Here is a 15,052-nt window from a genome sequence, read left to right as displayed (position 1 = left end):
GCACCAAGAGTCTAGGTCCATATCATCGTTAAGGACGCGCTCAGAGCGGTTGGCTCGGAACAAGTCCCAGTCAGTGAACCTAAAGGTCCTCGTTTTGTTACGGGCAGCCTTGATCACCGCTTCGATTATGCAATGATCGCTACCGAGGTCCATGGCTGTGTTGGTCCACTTGACGTTTTCCAGGTTCTTGACAAAGGTAAGATCCGGAGTCGTATCTCGGCACACCGAGTTCCCTCTCCTGGTCGGCAAGTCTTTATCGGTTATCAGCGTAAGATCTTCCTCCGTTGCCGCGTCCCATATGTCTCTACTCTTCTTGGTATTGGTACAATAGCCCCACGCCTGATGCTGAGCATTAAAATCCCCCATGACGACTAGAGGCTGACAGCCGGCCAAATGCACGGCCTTGAGAATACCACCAGGCCTGGCTCTGTGAACGCTGGGTCTGCAGTAAACATTCAGTATGAAGATACTGTTTCTTCTTAAGCGCTGCGTAGGGGGGTCGACAAGGAGTTCAGCCATGACGTACTCGATCCCATTGTCCGCGGGACCAAGGTCTCGCTGAAGGCACGTGAACTTTTTACTGACCAGGATAGCGACCCCCCTTCCTCCTTCAGTGGAAGCCACCGTAAGGAAACCGGGGAGCTTGATAGGTGATGATGTGATCGTTTCTTGCAAGGCGATTACTTGGGGTTTCTCTTTTACGCTTTTTAGGTATTGTCGCAGGGTCGCCCGTTTGCTGACGAACCCTGCGCAATTCCACTGCCACATTGTTATGACGTTAGCTCCGTTATCCATGTTTGGGCTTGGGAATAGATTGCGAAAGTGCCGCATTCATATTGGCACCCTCCGTCGGTGAGGCAATGACGCTGTGCAACTTTGGGACTTGTGCTGCAGATGTGCTTGGCAAAGATGCGTGGCTGGTCCCCTCTAGCCTAAGTATTCTAGCGCTGAGGGCGACCAGGCCCAGCTGAGGGTGCGCGATCATTTCTTGTACGTGAGAGAGACCTGTCTGTATGTTGGAGATGGCGTTCTTGAGATCAGACAGGAGTTCTACCATTTCGTCTCCCCTTGAGTCATCCAGGGCACGCCGCTTCACTGCTACCGTCTTGGGAGGGGCCTCCACTGTGTCCATGGCCGAAGAGCGTGCGGCAGGCTGAGAAGCTGGCTGTGTGAGCGCCAATCTTCGTATTTCCGCCATCTCGGCGGCTAGCCGACTGATTTCCTGCTTGAACAGAGCGTTTTCCTTCCTAAGACTATCATTGGCACGCCTAAGTTCTTCGAGCTCATTCGTGAGACGCAGGTCGTGCGAGTCTTGAGAGTTGAACGCCTGCGTTTGGTTGCCACGGGCCCTATCGGCCCACGTCAGAGAGGACTTGCCTTTACCGCCGTTGGGGGTCTTCGGACGTGAGCTGTTGGATGAGTCGCTCCCAGTACGGGATTTGGAGCAGCTTCTGGAGCTGGAGCGCGCTGGAGAAGGCGATGTGAGTCGCGATCTCAAGGTAGAGCGACTTCTGGAGCCCCGTCGCCTTGTAGAGCGGCTTCTCGAGCGCAAGCGTCTTCTGCCGCTAAGGTTGGTACTGGATGAGGCTTGCGGATCGGAGGATCGAACGATCGACGGCGTGGGGAGCTGCTCTTGCTGCCTGGTACGCTCGAAGCGTCGTCGACGAACAATGTATGGCGTCTTGAATCTATGCGCACACTCTTTGCCGGCTGTAAGGTGCGGACCGCCGCAGATCTTGCATTTTGGTGTGCATTGATGCTGCTCATCTGGATTTGGCAGGCTGCATCCCCGACAGATGACGTCACTCGGTGTTGGACATACATCGGCGCGATGCCCGAGTCTTCCGCAGGCGTGGCATACGTCCACTTGCTTTCGATATAGAGAACATTTCATCAGGAGCATTCCGTACCTGACAAAATTCGGTACCCGCTGCCCGTCAAAGGCGATGATGATGGTCCCAGTCTGAGCGATTCTCTTGGCTGCTAGTGCAAGAGGATTGTTCTGGTTAACAATCTTGCCATCCACCGTCGCTGGGTAGTCTTGTAACGGTATGCCACGAATGACCCCCTTGCACGTGGAATGCGGGGCTGTCTCGTACGCGCAGAGTTCGTGGACCTTCCCTGTGATTCGGATTTGCTTGATGCGGGCATATCGATCGGCATTCTCTCGTCTGGGAGTGCTGGCCACCATGATGTTTTGCTGTAAGTTCGGGCACAGAGTGTCTTGTGTGAGCTCGTGCTGGCTGATGCCGGAGGCTGCAAGTATTGCGTCAGCCACCATGGCCGCTCCAATTTTGGAAATATTCAGCCCACCTCTTGGTCTAATAACGATCTTCGTGTCTTCTTTGGGAAGAACAGGCATTCGGCCTGCCCTAATAATCTTGGTCTTCAGCGCTGCGCCGCTAGACTTGTAGCTGTGGGGAGCCAAAGGCGTCGCCATGGCGTTCGGGTTAGCTTCCCGCGATTTGGCGCCAGCTCTTCTAGCACCTGCGGTTTGCCATCCCTGCTCTTGAGTGACTTCCTCCGGGAGAATATTTTCTCCCTCTACTTGATATTCCATGATGGTAGCGGACGAGTGGCACTGAGCCGCCCCGGAGGCCAAGGCGTGGTCTCCGAAGTGCTCGTTTGACGCCGCCAACGGATGCACAGGAATGTCCGTAAAATGGTGAAAAGTCACTCACTGTGGCAAAAAGGGTATCCACGTGGTCCTTACAACTTCACGGAAAAGATATGCACAAATGAACATTGGCTCGCGACGATTAAATACAAGAAAAGCTGGGGAAATGCGGGAACCGAAGAGCGCGTCTAGACTCGCCGCCTTCTTCTTCTTCCTCCCTTTTATAACAAAGCATATTTTTGCCTTTTGCTTCGACTTTCCTAGTGCCACTGCTGCTGCTGTTGTTGCTGTGGCTGCTGCTGTATGGCGCACAGTGTCGGGGATTGCTTCAGAGCGTGTGTATACATTACAGGAGCGAGTCAGAGAGGAAAGGCGACGCGAGAAACTTGTTTGGACTCCACCATATCGAATATGCACAATGCCTTCTGGAGCTGCTTCGGCGTCGCCACATTAGCCCCTTGACAGCTGTAATTATCCGTGAACCACATTAAAAGCATTGCAGAATCGGCAGCGCTTACCTTTCTACTAACGTGCGAGTCCATAGGGGACGTAGTTAGAACTGTAGAGAGGAGGGGGGAGAAAAGACAGTTCCCATGAAGAGGGGGGGAGGGGGTAGGATAGGAAAAGGGTGACGTGAGAAGTAAAGAAAACGCAACTACTATAAGACGACAGAAGTTGCGGGGAAACTGAAGCTTAAGTTCAAGGTGCGGTACAGTACGTTTACTCTATTTCCGAAAGATAAGCACCATGCAAGTATGTCAAACAGAGAGCTTAAGCAGGGCGCGCAGAAGCAGAATCAAGCTCACCGCAGGGTCCAGGCGACACTACGGTAGCAGTCGCATGTCAAATCAACACTTCTGTGCCTGCCGCGGTAGTTTTGCGGCTGAAACATTGCTCCGGGTCGCGGATTTGGTCCAGACTGCGGCAGCCGCATTTCGATGGGGGCGAAATAGAAAACGCATGGACATTTAGATCTTGTGTTACGTTAAACAAGATCACGGTGCCAAAATTAATCCGAAGTCCGCCACTACGGCACGCCTCATAATTCCATTTTTGTTTCGGCACGTACAGCCCCATAATGTGAGGCAAAGACAATGCTCAACCCTATCAGAGGTTATGAAATAACGCCTCAAGCAAACACGTCTCCCTGTGCGTCCTGTGTACTGCGCAAACAAACAGCAGTGGTGCACGCAAGGTAACGCTTAACATTAACTCACCAATCTCGTATTAGACTAACGGCTGAAGAAATTTAACTTTCGCCGTCAACATCACCGCTAATTATCAATCAAAGCAACCAGCACACAAAGCTTACCTTACATCGATTCCCACAGTGCGTGGGATCTGCATAATTTATTTTTCACTAAGGCGCAGACTTCATACTTTGGGGTTTTTTCTTGCAAACCAAAATGAGCCTTATTGTGAGTGGTCATGTCGCTTGCTCTGATAGCATCTGTTTATCTGGAACTTAAAGTGCCATTTATCGGAGGTCATCCAGATTACAGCAGCAGTCTCACAATGCGCAGCCCTTGTACCCTCTGTGAGAAAGCCATCAGGTGCAAGCCACCTGTGTTTGCCTCCAGACATTTGATTGATGTATGTTCAACGAAGTTGTGAAGACATGTTAAGAAGATATAGTCGTGTGGTCTAATATAGGGCCCTATAAAGTAAAACTATTCCAATATGTTTTTATTTCAATCTCCTGACGTCGAATTCACCTAACCACGGACGCAAGCATCGGGCGCTGACCCGCAGGGTTGTCTGAAAAGACCAATCAAACGCTCTCCTCGATCATAGGAGGTCACTTTTGTTTGCTTGAAAAACCAATGACATTGCCTACACTGAGCGGCTTGTCTTGTCTAATTGGGTGACCAAAGGCGAGGAGCACACTCAAGTGGAGAGGGATTCCATGGGGCTGAGCCAGTGCACTGAAAATGGATAACCTGATGAAGAGGGTGGTGCCGGCGTCTGCGATTGCTCCGCTTTCCCTTACTTCGCTTGCGGTGGCTGGTCAAAAATCGCGGCGGCATGCAACGGAAGCTTAAGAATGACTCTAAAACGGATCCTCAGCAAAGAAGAGTTGGTAGAACGAGGTCGTAAACGTGCTGAAAGGGCTCGAAAACGCTGCACGGCTACGCAGAAAGCTTTATTATACGCAAATAAACCCATTCTCTCCGGCAGGTACTAGTACCCAGTGCCTGAGTGATCGGCGGCAGCCATCTTTTATTCCTTTCGGAACAGGGCAGCCTGCGGCTATTCAGAAGAAAATTAAGTTTTGTTCGGCATATTAATGCATCTTTAACGTGTACACGTCACTTTGACGCGGTGAGTTTTCGCGGTTTTGTGACGTCGCGTGATAGGCAAGTGAAGTGGGTGCAGCCCTAAAGCTCTTGACCAATAGCTGAGGCCTAATGACGAAAAGGCGTCGAATCAGAAATAACTGTTTTTCCTTTGTTCGATCAAATCATGCATAATCAGTGTGTACACGTCATATCAGATGGGGAGCTATCGTGGTTTTGGTGACGTCGGGTGACAGATAAGAGAAGTGGGGGTGGTCCAAAAAAGTTGTAGACCAATTGGGGAGGGCTGATTGCAGAATTGGAATTGAATTGGAAAGTTTCGAATAGCTTTATGTTATAGCGCCCATAGTGAGCCAAGTTTCAGTTTAACGCTGTGACGCTCCTTTGGCGGCCTCAGGTTGATATGCTGTGCAGTTGTAAGCAGTTTTTAAATATTGCCAATGGTACAGCGTACACTGCCGGTATGACTCTGAACCAAAGTACACACTTGCAATTTCATGATGGCCTTTCATAATGAAAATTTTCTTTTGTGCATGGATATTCACAGATTGGGGCATTGTAGCATCGTATTATGTATTGTGCATTCTGTGCTAATTTCACGTGACCCGTCTCTTATTGATTTATTAGCGGTAATGGAATATTTGTTTAACCTATCCAATGAGCTTCTTATTTGCTCATCGCATGAAACAGCTCTACGTCTAATTCTCAACCTTGAAATTTGAGTTGTGATTGTTTTGAATAGAGTATCAAAATCAAGATGCACGTGATTGGAATCTAGACTAGGATTCAAGAAATTCCAAGCAACAATAACCTCTCATGGCAGTTAAAAACCCTTCAGGAGACCAGGCACCTATCTAATTTACTGAGCTGCTCTTGAAAATGGCAAACTTGTTTGTTTTAACACACTTTTGCAGCAAGTGGCAGGCATATCATTGTCTCTAAGCACAACCTTTTGTCTTTTGCATCACGAAAATTTGTCTCCTGCTTGTTGTAGGACAAGTCTTGAAAAACGAGTGTTTCATAATGTTGAACCTACATGAAGTATTGGCAGGGGTTAGACAGTCTTCCAACAACTTCGACGTGGCGAGCCTAGCCATTAGAGGACAAGAGAAAAAGAAAACTACATGTTAGCACTCTTCACTCTTCACCTGGATGCAATGCTTTTGGAAATTCTCCAGGTAGCATAGCGTACATTTGAGAGAGAGAGAGAGAGAGAGAGTGACCTTGAATCAGAGCGGGTGGGTCGGAGAGCCGGTTTGCAGCCATTGTGCCTCATGTATGTAGTGGCAACAAAGGATGCGAAATGGTTGTGCCACAGCAGTCCAGTGCAGTCCAAACGCTTATATGAAATATTCACAGTGAGGGGATACTTGTAAGATACACCTGTATGTTGTGGAGTAAGGAAAGTTGTTTTACCAGACCGCAGGAAATCTCAGGCTCTAGTTGAGCAGCTACACTTGAAGGACCATGTAACTAGTGGGACGCTGACATAAACTAAGTAGGAGGGAATTCATTGTTTACATCATGCAGCAGAAATTGGGAGCGTGAGGAAGCATTTCGAGTTTAAATAACAGAATACTACTTGTCAGCATATTGCCAAGCTAACACATTGAAATAAGGGAGATGCGCTTTCAGGAAAATAGTTGACAACGCGTGCTAAATTTTCCACGGAAATGTACCGAAAAGCTGATCCTTACTGAAACAATAAAGAATCAGTAAATTTTTTTAAAAAATGAAGTATACAGAAAGGCCCTTATAGGCTACAGTGGAGAGTGGGAGATTGTAGGACTGGATGCATGTATTGCAAATCAGGTGAGCATGGAGATGGGGGCTTCTTCATTTTCATTGGTTGTGCACTCTTTCTGTACAATAGTGCTCTTCATCTCCTATTTTATAAACGTTGCATTAAATCAGCAGTCTTCTCATGTCTTGTGCATAGCAATCTCATTGTGTCTTGTCCTATGAAGCCTTCTGCTGCAATGCTTCTGAAGTGTAATGCACATCTATATTGCAGGTTTTAAAATATATTTTTTTATAGTGAGATGACATGTATGCTCCTATACAAATAGCCATTGTTGCGAGATGTCATTGATAGTGTATTTACGTTTTATTCTCATATTTTTGCATGGTGGAAGAGGCTGCTGCAATCTTATTTATTTTTGCTGCTATGTAGGCCATTTTCTATTCACAAGGACTTAGTGGTTTTGTGTATCTGCTAAACTGCAATTTCTAAATTTGAAAACTAGAAATTTTCTCTTCATTTCATTTGTCATGCCCACTTACCTAAGCTGTGCTTTGTGGTGAGTCATATTAATTAGGATTGTTTTCATAAGCTTGTTGCCTTATCCAATTTCCCGCAGTATGCAGGATAGTAATGAATTATACATAGTAAACTTATGATTCTGTTGTTATTTTGCTAATGCAGGAGGCAAGGTTCCAGCAAGGCCATGCGCTGAAATATCGCTGCAGATGCTCAGACAATGTCAGCTGTTCCTAGTGGTGAACCGTAAACAGTATTCTCGCTTTTATGAAAGCTAAAGGTGATTTGCTGCAGAAATTTACATTTTTACAGCTCAATCGTATACGCTTTTTTCTCATTTTGAATCAATATATACTCTTTATTATATTTATACTGTTCTATACAATCATTTCTTTCAGAATAATATTAAGCGTGATGTTTAACTTGCACTTATGCATGACCGCCTGTGTTTAAGAAACATGAACTGACACTTTTGAAGCTTCCTTCAGTAACCGGAGTATGGCTGATTTACTAAAGATTATTTGCTTATTTATGTACTCGCATGCTACAAGCCTTTATATTTCATTACCACACCGAGTACAAATAATTTAGAAATTAGCAATGCATATTAAGCCACTTCATCCACTTGTTGTGGTCAACAGAGTACATTGATCGACAGTAGTTTATTTTACGAGGCTCCATTGATACTTAATACTAGCAAATGGGGAACAATTAGGCTTTTGTTTCGCCGTCGCAAAAAAAAAACCATATTTAGGCGACATATATTATAACGGACCATTCAGTGCTTTCGCATTACGAAAATTTAAAGAAACCGAAATTGTAACTGAAAATGTGTTACACAGCATGTTTAGCTCAGAGAACTCTCTTATTCACATTAGAAAAAGATAATTTAGGTGCTAAAAATGTTCTACATTTTCGTGCTCAAGTAATTTTGTTGAAGAGCAAAAATTCATAATGATGCTCCTTGCTCAAATCCTATTTAAAGCACGTTCATGTCTGGAAAATATTGTTTCAGTCTATCGAAAATGTTGGCCAGTCAAGCTTACATATACTTTCCGAATGAACTTTTCACAATACTTTGCCATGACATTGATGTACAAAAAATAACAAGTGTGTTTCTTGTCGTGTGCTTGCTCAGTATTTCGTGCACTTTCCTAATTGACCTTTCCAACGCCCAAATTTTTTTCAAGGCCATCAAACTTGAATTTTTGTACTTGCAATTTAATACTGAAAATTTATTCGTTTAATGGACACAAAGCACTCCAGGTAAACTTTGGCGCTTTCAGTGTTACCATGTAGTTTCTCCTTATATAGGGACACTTTTGATAAATTCTTATTTTTTAGCATACCTTTGTCGGAAATTAAATATTTTCTTGTGCTTACAAATGTGTTTGGTGATGGAGGATGTTTAGGTTATTGTTATTTATGTATATATTGTACTGTGCATTCTAGTATGGAATAAATATATTCACATTTTCCTTGTGAATGCAGTATCATGCGTCTTGCCGGTCTGCATTGCATATTAACGGATCTGGAAAGAGTGATAACCACTGCGGCAATTATACACGTGCATAAGAGCACCTTTGCTAGGTTATACTTCTGCTGTGAAGACAGGTTTTGCCCTATACATTTGAATTACTAATATTTTATACGAACCCCACGTGTAAATGTTGTGTATGCACTCTCGAAGCTTCAAGCTTGGCTATCAGTTGCCACGTTTGGTAGCTGAACTTGAACCTTCTGGCACATACGAGAGTTATGCACAGATCAGTATAAATAGTAATTCAAGGGGTGTACAGCCGAGGCTCCCTTCCGTGCATACTGCAGAATTAAAAGGGTGTACAGCCGAGGCTCCCTTCCGTGCATACTACAGAATTAAAAGGGTGTACACCCTTCCAACATCCATGAATACGGGTGTTGGTGCGGATTAGCATCCTAACACCCTAAGTTTATTTTTGCTGGGCGTTCTTATTCTAGGCTTCTATAATAGCACGCTAACTCTAGGGTGCAGGCAACATCATCCTTAGGGTGTCCGTCTGGCGACAGATTTACACCCTTAAGGTTGTTAAAATGTTTAGTGTGTACGTTCTCTAGTGCACCTGATCCGGGCACTCGTCCCACGAAGCTCGTCGCCAGTGTAGCACAAGCGTCATCAGTGTTCTACGTGGCCACCGAATTGAGTTCACCGGCCATTCCGAACTTCTAGGCCGAGGAGGAGATGTTAGATACGGGCCATTATTCAGCATAGCCGTCCGCACGCCAAGTTTTATTCTAGACGCCAGCGCTCGTTTCTCCCCTGGCGGAATAATTTCACCTCCCACAGGTGTACGTTTCCGCCGCTTCCCTGCAAGATAGGGCCCACGCTTAGCTCGCGCTGCGCGCGAAACGCCTCTTGTTCGCGATGGCGCCTGTTGGGATGACTGGAAATTATTATTGTGTTGTTGAATACCACAACAGCAATGTAAGCACGAAAGGATTGATGCACCAGTGGAATTCTTCCGATTGACAAGAAAATGGTACGAAAAAAGCAGACGACAGACATGGATTACCGCGGTACGCCGATAGTGAGTAAACAACTGACAAACGAAGCGAGCTCTTTCATTGATCACTCTTGAGTGTATGACCATTTTTACATGTAATCCGCATTAATTTCATGATTACTGGGTATATAATCATTTTATTAAATTAAAAGCTTTCAGTTGTTAGACCAGCGCTTGTCCTGTCTTCTTTCTCCTGTTTTATTTGTGTATGCACTGCCCAAGAATGGAAACCACTTCTGTTGCATGCATTAGCAGTGGCCGGAGTTCACGCGTACCGAAAAATTGAATATGTGCACGAAGCATTGAACATGACCGGAGTTCATTCCTCCATCACCACTGCACCGATCGATCGAGTTACACGCCCGCGTCTTGATCGCGCCGACATTTCTGAAGCAAAATGATTACTAATGCTTCAAGTTGTATCATGACCACTGCTAACATGTTGCCACGCTGTTGCTATTTGTTGCTATTTACGCTGCTGCCTCTGTTCTATATTTTAGGGAACATACTAGTTAAATTTGTGTGCGCATGTCGTATTTGCGCTATGCGGCGACATATTTTGTAGATTTTTGCGCAGTGTCGATGGAAATTAGTTGTCCCCAACAGACACAACACAGACTTGTAGAAAACATTTTGTGGGAAACTGCAAAAATGACGTATGTCAAAACGACGTATGTCAAAATGACGTAAATGACGTATCGTATGTGCTAACGACTTTTCCGGTGGCACATACGATGTCGTCTCCGATTACCTGCTCCGCGTCACTTACGTGGCTAAGCAGACGCTGCCCTTTCACCGCATAGCAGCCGTGAAAGATAGTGTCAAGTGCACCGATTTTTTAAAGGCAAATAGAAACGCGTACATTGTCCTTCGAGTAAAACATCAAACACACACAGAGGCATACACCACGCGCCGTACGAAACGTGCCCAAACACGCGCAGTGCAAGAGGCAATCAAGGCGGTGTGAACGAGATGTGGGAGAGGGGTAAAACCGCTAGTTGAATTTTGCACCGCATGCGGCACTCTCACGCCGATGCGACAGCGCCGCTCGGCGGTGCCTATGTTGTCTATTAGGGTAGTTCTACGAGCGCGACACCTCCAGACCCCACCAGACCTGCCAGACAGGCTGGCTATGCCGTTATCGCGTGTCGCGCGTGGAGCATTTGTCTCCCCCCTGTGTGACGCTTCCCGAAAGTCTACATGGAGGTCGGCACATTTCGACGTAGTTGACCTTAGCCGCGGGAAAAGCTGTTTTGCAGCACTGCAAGGTCGTTCAAGGACGACCAGGCGAGGAGGCAACGCAGGACGGATGCAGCCATCGAAGGGTAGAGCCGAGGGAGTGTCCCTATTGGCCGAACATGACGCCACTTGCACAGGCCCTACGATTGGATGAAAAGGAGGACACCTGTACTAGCTCGCCGATTGGACAAAAATGACGTCACCACGACGAACCGAATAGGTTGTAAGCCAGAAAACCATCGGCGAGAGAGAGACGTTCTTCTTGCCACGGACAGCAGCGTACAATTTTCCAACAGCGGTAGTCAAATTTTACTGTTATTTTACATGTTTCTAAATCTTCTACATAGTGTAAATAGACCTCAATATCTCCAACTTCCCCTGAACTCCCACACGCAACGATAAAATCAAATAATGGGTGGCAGCCATGGAATACAACAACACGTTACCCTGAGTTCCAATAACGGCCGACGAGTTTCTACTTGTCTTGATTTAGTCAAGGCAATTTGGTATTTGGCCATTCTCACTCTGTTTGTCTACCTTTAAAACGATGCGAAGTGTAGACTTAGCTTCTTCAAGATACACCGCCAGCTGTGTTTAGTGTAATGTTCGCAAAATATATAAATATCAAATCAAGCGTTTGCTACGTTTTAAAGAAGCTTTTATTGTTTCCTTGAGGGAAGCTTCTCGTGTTGTGCTGTGAGCGAGTATATATGCCTACGACAATACATTATAGCTGCACGCCAAATGTGCAATGTGTTCAGTGCAGATACGTCAGCGATTTACATGTGTAATTACCCCGCGCACATACACAAAAGAACATGCTGAGATGCTCCTTAGTAATAACCTGAATAACCTATAACTGACCTCTCGGATTGTAACGAAAAAGACCCACCTGACTGCTCGACGGCAAACTGTAGTGAAGTGACGATGAACGCGGAAAAGGCACTGGTGATCCACATTGCGCTTTGTACGTCGTCTCCAGCACAGCAGTGTCGAATGGCGCAGGCGCAAATAATTCTGTAATCAGCAATGGACAGGATTAGCTTATCGTGGTTAGCGATTCACGATAAAATGTATCCAATCATACAAATAGCTATTGACAAGAGGATACGCGATTAACTTCGGCATTATCAGCGAAGTGTTTCTCAATGGCTCCTTTTATCGCGTTCGTTGGCACTGCCTGGTAGAAGAAAAAGTAAACAAATGAAGTTTGCCTTAGATATTACAGCCCATGTAATCTTCGTACTTGTGTCTGCTTGCTGTGTTTCATAGTGTTTGACCATGACTGTTTTGGGACTGCGTTTACTGTGCGTACCGTGTTAGCCCTTGTTTGTCCCAGCACCGTGTTTGTCGTTTCTATTCATTGGTATCCAAATTGCGTTGATAAATCGTTATGCAAAAGAATGACTTAGAAATCCACATGACATAAGTACAGCTGGCAGCATGTGCGAAAATTATTATTAACGTGACGACATCACATATATACTCTGCAGTGTTGTTCTTTATATACCTTGCTCACCTTCTACAGGCTTGCGACAAACTGTGTTGGACGAGGCGACACTGATTGTCATCAGTCCGTTCACATCCGTGATATCACTCATGCTAGGATGGTGGGCCCGCAAGTAAAGTAGCGTCCTGAACTTTCTTGACACAAACAAGCTTTTTGGACGCTTCTAACCAAACGCAATATCTCAGCATTGTCCCGTGCTGTAGACGTTCGAGTCACGAAGGTAAAGTTTTTTTTTTCATATTGGTAAGTTTCTGGCCACTTGGTGGCACAGCCAACTTTTAAAGAGAAGCTGTCTTTGTGACCCCCACCCCCTTTCGCACTTTCGGACCATGGTAGCAGGCTGGGTACTTGCGCTTCTTCCCAAATAGCTCGCATGCAGTACAGCATTACAATATTTACTACCCAGGTCCAGGCTCCTGACTGTTTTTTTTTTTTACAATATTACTCAGTGATAAAGCATATTATATTATGCTTTATTTATGCATATATACATAAATGTCTTCATTGTGACAAATATACGTCATCAACAGCACAATTCCTTTAATATTGCGTGCCCTTATAACCTTTTTATGCCTACCTTCTGAACATAAGGTCCCAATCTCAGGTATACTGCTATCGCGCCACGCCAACTTCCTCTTCACTAGCACGCCAGTATCCTTAACACTAAAAACGCAGGAATGCAATAGTAAAACTCATAACACTTCACACAGATTTCAAAACGTGCGTTGGATCTACATAATTTGATAGCGCTACGACTCGCAGCTCACCGACCGTATTGGTTCTCGTTTTTGGAAGCAATACGGTCGCGAGTCACATTGGTCACTATAAAGAAAAAGCTTAGAGCGTCAGCAGCACGGGACTTACGGTCAGCGATAACACGAGTTCCCCACTATAAAGCTCCAGTCGCACAGCTGCCAGTCAGGCCCTGCGAGTTCCTTTTTTCTTCCCCCTGAAGATTCAGCGTGCCTGCGTCTATGGGAAGGTTAGAGTCGCCGTACGTTCGAAAGAGGCGCACAGTCTTTTTCCGAGGCACAGGGCGGAGCGTGCTCTGTGTGCTGCACGATGTGCTACGCAGGTGGACACAATGACCACTCGACGCGTCCAGCGGATGCTCTCCTTTCCGTTGCTTCTTGTCGTTTCACATGACGCGGGCGTCACGCGGCTGGGGGATCGAATTTGTCCTCCGCAGTACTCCTGTCATGGCGTTGCATCGGAAACATGCGACCTGCAGTCTATGCGCTGATACACAATGTAAGGCCGATATACGTTCTATGAACGCTGTAGCGAATTACCGCCATCCGTACCGCACGATTCCAACATTAAATGAAGCCAAGCAAAGCAGAAGATGAGCTACTGGTACTTTTTAATTGAATTGTAGGAATGATCGCTCACAGCGGACTCTCTTCCATGGTTGATTCAGTCTGCGCTTTTGCGGGATACAGACGCCAAAGAATGTTTTGTGAAGTGTGAAACTGACGAGTGCGGAAATTTTGACCGCGACCTCTGCCAAGTTTGACATATTCTCGATCATTTGAGACCGTTGCATGAATGCTGATTGCGAAGCACAGTTTTGCAATTGCTTGATGTTGACGAAAATTTGAAACAACAAAAGTGTTATATATATAGTTAACAAGCTAGCTCAATATTTAAAAAATAATTTCAAGAGCTCGTAGGAGTTTTCACTATCTAAAGAACAGAGCATGATCCAGGACATCTTTAGTGCACTGTTGCTTCGTAAAGGCATGGAGAAGTTATAAGAAAGAAAAAAAAACACTACTGTAACGAAACAAAAAGTAAGTGTTAGCGATCGTAAAAATAAACAATCAAGGAAGCGTGAGAGAGGAAGAACAAATTTGAAAGTATATATGCTTACCTCGACAGCATGGGCTCAATTGAAGGGTTATCCTGATGCGTATCCCAGGTGAACGAGTGCTTAGCTCTGGCATACCCGCTTCTTGTCGAGTTGCTTTAGTATAGTGGACTGGAGGCTTCTTAAGGGCATAAATTATAGCGCCCACGTTTGAAGACAACTGTGGCGTGCAGTATTATTATGAAAAAAAAAGGGAAGACAACTACAAAGTTACTCGCTTTGAAAAGCCAATAAAATGTGCTGGCATAGCCAAAGACATTGCCTATATTGAGTTCTTTCACACATAGTGCTGAGACCACCAGACTATGATTAGTAGAGACTGCTCCCTCACTGATAGTGTGTCCGAAAAGTGCTTCAGTTTTGTTATCACAAGAGCAGGAACCTGATGGCGTACAGAAAGGTACCTGCTTTCTCCCTGCCGCGCTCAACTTCCAGGGAATCTGCGCACAGAGTGCTTGCTGCGCCACTATGAGGGCTCTCTGCAGTGGAAGGAGGTGCGATGGCGATGGTGGTGATGATTGGGAATCACATCCCCGTGGAATCTTAGTAGTTACATATAATCACTTAGGCGATCACGGAGTCACTTAGCATATCACGTCGGCACAGAAATAGGTTACTTTACAGTATCAGGAAGCAATAACATTGTGGCGACCTCTGCCTCATTCTATAAAGCAGAGTGTCTAGAAACTACGGCCCGCGGAGACCTCCCGGTCGGCCTG

The 15,052-nt window shown here is 45.7% G+C and overlaps 1 protein-coding gene across 2 annotated transcripts in view; it reads right to left on the bottom strand.

The window, feature by feature from the left end:
* Positions 1–13,547, bottom strand: part of LOC129387050 (uncharacterized) — a 110,700-nt gene extending 97,153 nt beyond the window's left edge. For both annotated transcript variants that reach the window (XM_055075748.2, XM_055075749.2), the window contains exons 1-2: positions 13,328–13,547; positions 11,846–11,970 (exon numbers count right to left, since the gene is read on the bottom strand). In XM_055075748.2, coding sequence (XP_054931723.1) covers positions 11,846–11,912 — 67 coding nt within the window. In that variant the 5' untranslated portion in view covers positions 11,913–11,970; positions 13,328–13,547. The remainder of the gene's footprint in view (positions 1–11,845; positions 11,971–13,327) is intronic.
* Between the last annotated feature and the right edge of the window lie 1,505 nt (positions 13,548–15,052).

This window comes from Dermacentor andersoni, chromosome 2 (assembly GCF_023375885.2).
Source record: "Dermacentor andersoni chromosome 2, qqDerAnde1_hic_scaffold, whole genome shotgun sequence".
Taxonomy (NCBI): Eukaryota; Metazoa; Arthropoda; class Arachnida; order Ixodida; family Ixodidae; genus Dermacentor; species Dermacentor andersoni.
This window is presented reverse-complemented; position numbering and strand designations above follow the sequence as displayed.